Genomic DNA, 3,775 nt, shown 5'->3' with positions numbered 1-3,775 from the left:
TTTACCTTGCGGTTATATATTTCTTAATATGCATTATGAATGTTACTTGGTATGCCGACATGGAAAGTTCATATCTATATCATATACTAAGTTTGCCATCCTCTTGTGTTTGATTATAAAAACTTTCAAAATCCTCAAACAAGATTTAAACAAACGCAACAATAACCATAATAAGACAATGACAAATAACAACTATTTGGTTCGGCCTCGCAAACCTAGAGTATTCGGAACTATAACGACGATGCTCCAACTCCCCAATCTCAAGAATCCCTTGTACGCAATTGCATATATATATATATATAGTTAGTTTATGAGAAAATTTCCTAGCTTTTTCAACAGCATACATATTTAAATTATTTGGGTAACCATAAAGCAAATTAATATACCCAAAAATAAATTGAAGTTAAAAAAGCTAACATTTTATAAATAAAACTCGGATGTTTCAGTTTACGAATAATACTTCTGCATCATCTCTGAAAATGACATGATCAACAATCTAGCATGCATATAAGATAATATACTGCAGCTTATTTACTTAATTTTGATGGAACATGATGAAGAACGCGATGGTGGCCCATTGCCACATTTTTAATACAAATTGATTAAGGAGCGGCTATCGCATGTGGTTTGATCTGTAGATGCTACACAAGGTTAGTTGGCAGATATATTGTACCACGTACGCACCGTTGTCCCAGTAGACAATAAATTCACAAAGGAGTAGATTGTGTATCCAATATGGCTTTGCAACAGGATTAGCAGGTCCGTGATGGTAGTCCCAGAATAACAGTTCCAAGCGACGTACTCATGAAAATTAACACTGATGACGATAAATAAACAAGAGTAAGAACTGTTCCGAATGACGATATATAGTACCCATATATGATAATCCGCGTCCACAAACCCTAGATGCATATTCGTACTCTGTCTTGTCATCACAATCTATATAAATATATTCAAATTTTTAAGTTAATTACTACAACCGCACACTTGATCGCAATCCATTTGCAACAATTGCACATCCGTTTACAATCTGCGCGCTAACCTTGTATAAAACACATGACCGGAAGTTCTATATGTACGAATACGTACTGTATATGAACGTACATGTCAAACTTTACAGCGCAGCTACTATTGTATTTTTCAGATCATTAACCTTTGTTTCTAATTATGATTGTGCAGTTAATAATGTGCCGACCAATATGGCTGCTAGCTATGTTATGTTTTAAAATGAATAGAAACTATATAACTAATGTTAGTTTCAGATTTTTATACTTTGTTAGTTTGTTACAAAACCTTTAATCAGCATAGGAAGTAGAAATGCAATACTCCATAGTTTGAAGTTAATAGCCTTGACATACATGTAACCAAAACGTGCTTACTTTGTTAACTACTAAAACACTTAATTAATACGGGATTATATGATTTAAAACCATGTTTACGTGCAATAAGTTTAGCAAATTCATTTATTTCACCACACACATACACCATGCAAACACATGCATGATATTAATATTTATAATTAGTCTTCATTTATTTCACTCCTGGATATTTAGCCTTGTAGTCCTTCCACAGTTGCTCCACGGGCTTTCCTGTTATATTTTTAAAGAAGGAGACATCATAACTGTTCCTCATCATTTTGTTAAGCTTTGCCACAAAGTCCGGAGTCTGAGAGTCACAGTATTCGAAAAAACGAGCTGTGAAATCATACCCCTGGTCCCATCTATCTCCCATGCCAGGCCGTGCATATAACGGCGGGTAGAGGTTTGCTTTCAAGATGGTATAATCCGCGATCCCTTCTACGACATTTACAGGGGCCGTATTGGCCCCATTCCATTGGAAACAATGGGTCATTTCATGGTGCAAAAGGGACATGAATTCCTTTTTCAAGTCCAATGGCCCGTTGTAATCGTTTAAATAAACCAAGCTCACATTAATCAGATTACCGGTAGTGACTGCTTCACCTCCTATAAAAGCCTGGAGGTTAACTTTTACGACATCTACGGGATTTCTGTCCGCGGGGGTGGTTTGTTTGAGGATGGTGGTCCATAGGTAGTTGTTGACCTGACCCATTAATTGTTTGGTGAATGGAATCCCGCCTATAACGTTCTGAAATTTGATGGCGCCGGGATGGTTTGGGGATGCTAGAACTACGTCGTATTTCACGGCCGAGATTCCGTGGATAGATACTGAGAAAATAACTAGGAGAGTACACAGGAAAAAGGAAGAATATTGGGAAGCCATGGCTCAAGGTGCATAAACTATATGAATCATGTACGCATATATATACACCATTACAGATATGTACAATTACTAGTATATCTTATTTTTGTTAATTCTGTTTCTTTATTTATAAGGGCGGGTTAAATGTGTGGATGTATTTTCCTGGAATGGCAAATAGGTTTTCTGTACTTGTCATGTTCATTTTTAAAGATAGATTAAAAAATATCTGATTTAAAAATCTTAAATATACACAATACTATAACTTAACGGGTGAAATTATGCAAAATATACATTGTTTTCTCCCTTTGGATGTATGACGGGAACTCACTTCATAATTTGTGTATACAGTTTAAAACATCAATTAGACGAAAAACCAGAACCATCAAACTAGTATAGCTAGGAACCTCAATTAGAATGGAAAATTAATAAAATTAAACATACATCAACTTTCCTTTAGTATTTATATGGATCTTTTGCCTTGGTTCTTCAGCTTTAGCATTTTCAACCATCTTTGAAATAGTGCATTGTTTATTTGTAAATTTTCTTTCATTTCTCCACTTTCATATAATCCAACAAGTCACCGCATTGACCGGGCCCAAAACATCTAACGATTTAGTTTACCGGAATCAAGATGTATATATGGTAGCAGTGACAGACCCAGGAAATCTTTTCACAGGGGTCGAAAATTTCATGGTAGGTTGTCTATCGACTTAGGATCGGATTCACTCACTGTCCAAGGGTCTTTCCCTTTCTTTATCTCGCACCTAGAGTACGACTATAAATATTTGTTAGTCGGATACACGATCCGGCTTAAGACCTTTAGTCTTATATCTCAATCCTCGATTGAACCTTTAGTTCAATTCTTTATTTACTTAAAAACTTCCAGTTTAAAAGTAAATTATAAACCTTTAGTTTATATGAAAACCCGACGTTTCATCTTCTCTAAGAAACGTAATCTTTTCTTTTATTATTTAAGAATACTCTTTATTCATTAAATAATATTTTCATAAAAAATATATATATATATATATATACTTATACACATATATATGTTATCACATATTCAACATTCAATCTTTCATTCATTTCTTTGTTATGTTTTCTTTTCTTTTCTTTTATCGAGGTATCGAGTATATCATCGACTTAAGGCTTAAGCCTTGAATATAATATTAAATTATATTGAATTTGATATTACGCCTAACCTTAGTGGCGTGCCGAAATCCTATGGTCTTGAGCAGCACTCCGACGCCGCTTTACTTCTAGATCGTCAAACGATTACACCAAACTTCAATACTCGTTGACACGTTTATCGAAATTCATTGTCATTTCAACAACACCTTCTTGGTATGTGGGTGGAGGGTGGCACAATTTCTTAAGGAAACGTTGGTACACAAATGAGAGATTCAAGGTACGCTTATCGAGATATTATGGCACGTTTATTGAGGTATGGCTAGAGAGATGTTAGAGAGAAGTGAGAGCTGAGTTGGGATGTGGAAATGATCTGCCCTTGGCCGCTATTTATAGAGCTCAAATTGGTTCCCATCGCGGTACGCGA

The 3,775-nt window shown here is 35.3% G+C and overlaps 1 protein-coding gene across 1 annotated transcript; it reads right to left on the bottom strand.

The window, feature by feature from the left end:
• Nucleotides 1–1,530: 1,530 nt before the first annotated feature.
• Nucleotides 1,531–2,070, bottom strand: LOC143587098 (uncharacterized). The gene has a single exon (XM_077068489.1). It carries the CDS (start codon nt 2,068–2,070, stop codon nt 1,531–1,533), a length of 540 nt encoding a protein of 179 aa, XP_076924604.1.
• Nucleotides 2,071–3,775: the final 1,705 nt, after the last annotated feature.

Source organism: Bidens hawaiensis, unplaced genomic scaffold (genome assembly GCF_021521415.1).
Source record: "Bidens hawaiensis isolate Kalapana, Puna unplaced genomic scaffold, B.hawaiensis_p1.1 tig00035133_1, whole genome shotgun sequence".
NCBI classification, from domain to species: domain Eukaryota; kingdom Viridiplantae; phylum Streptophyta; class Magnoliopsida; order Asterales; family Asteraceae; genus Bidens; species Bidens hawaiensis.
Note: the sequence above shows the minus strand (reverse complement) of the source record. Positions and strands in the feature narration are given on the sequence as shown.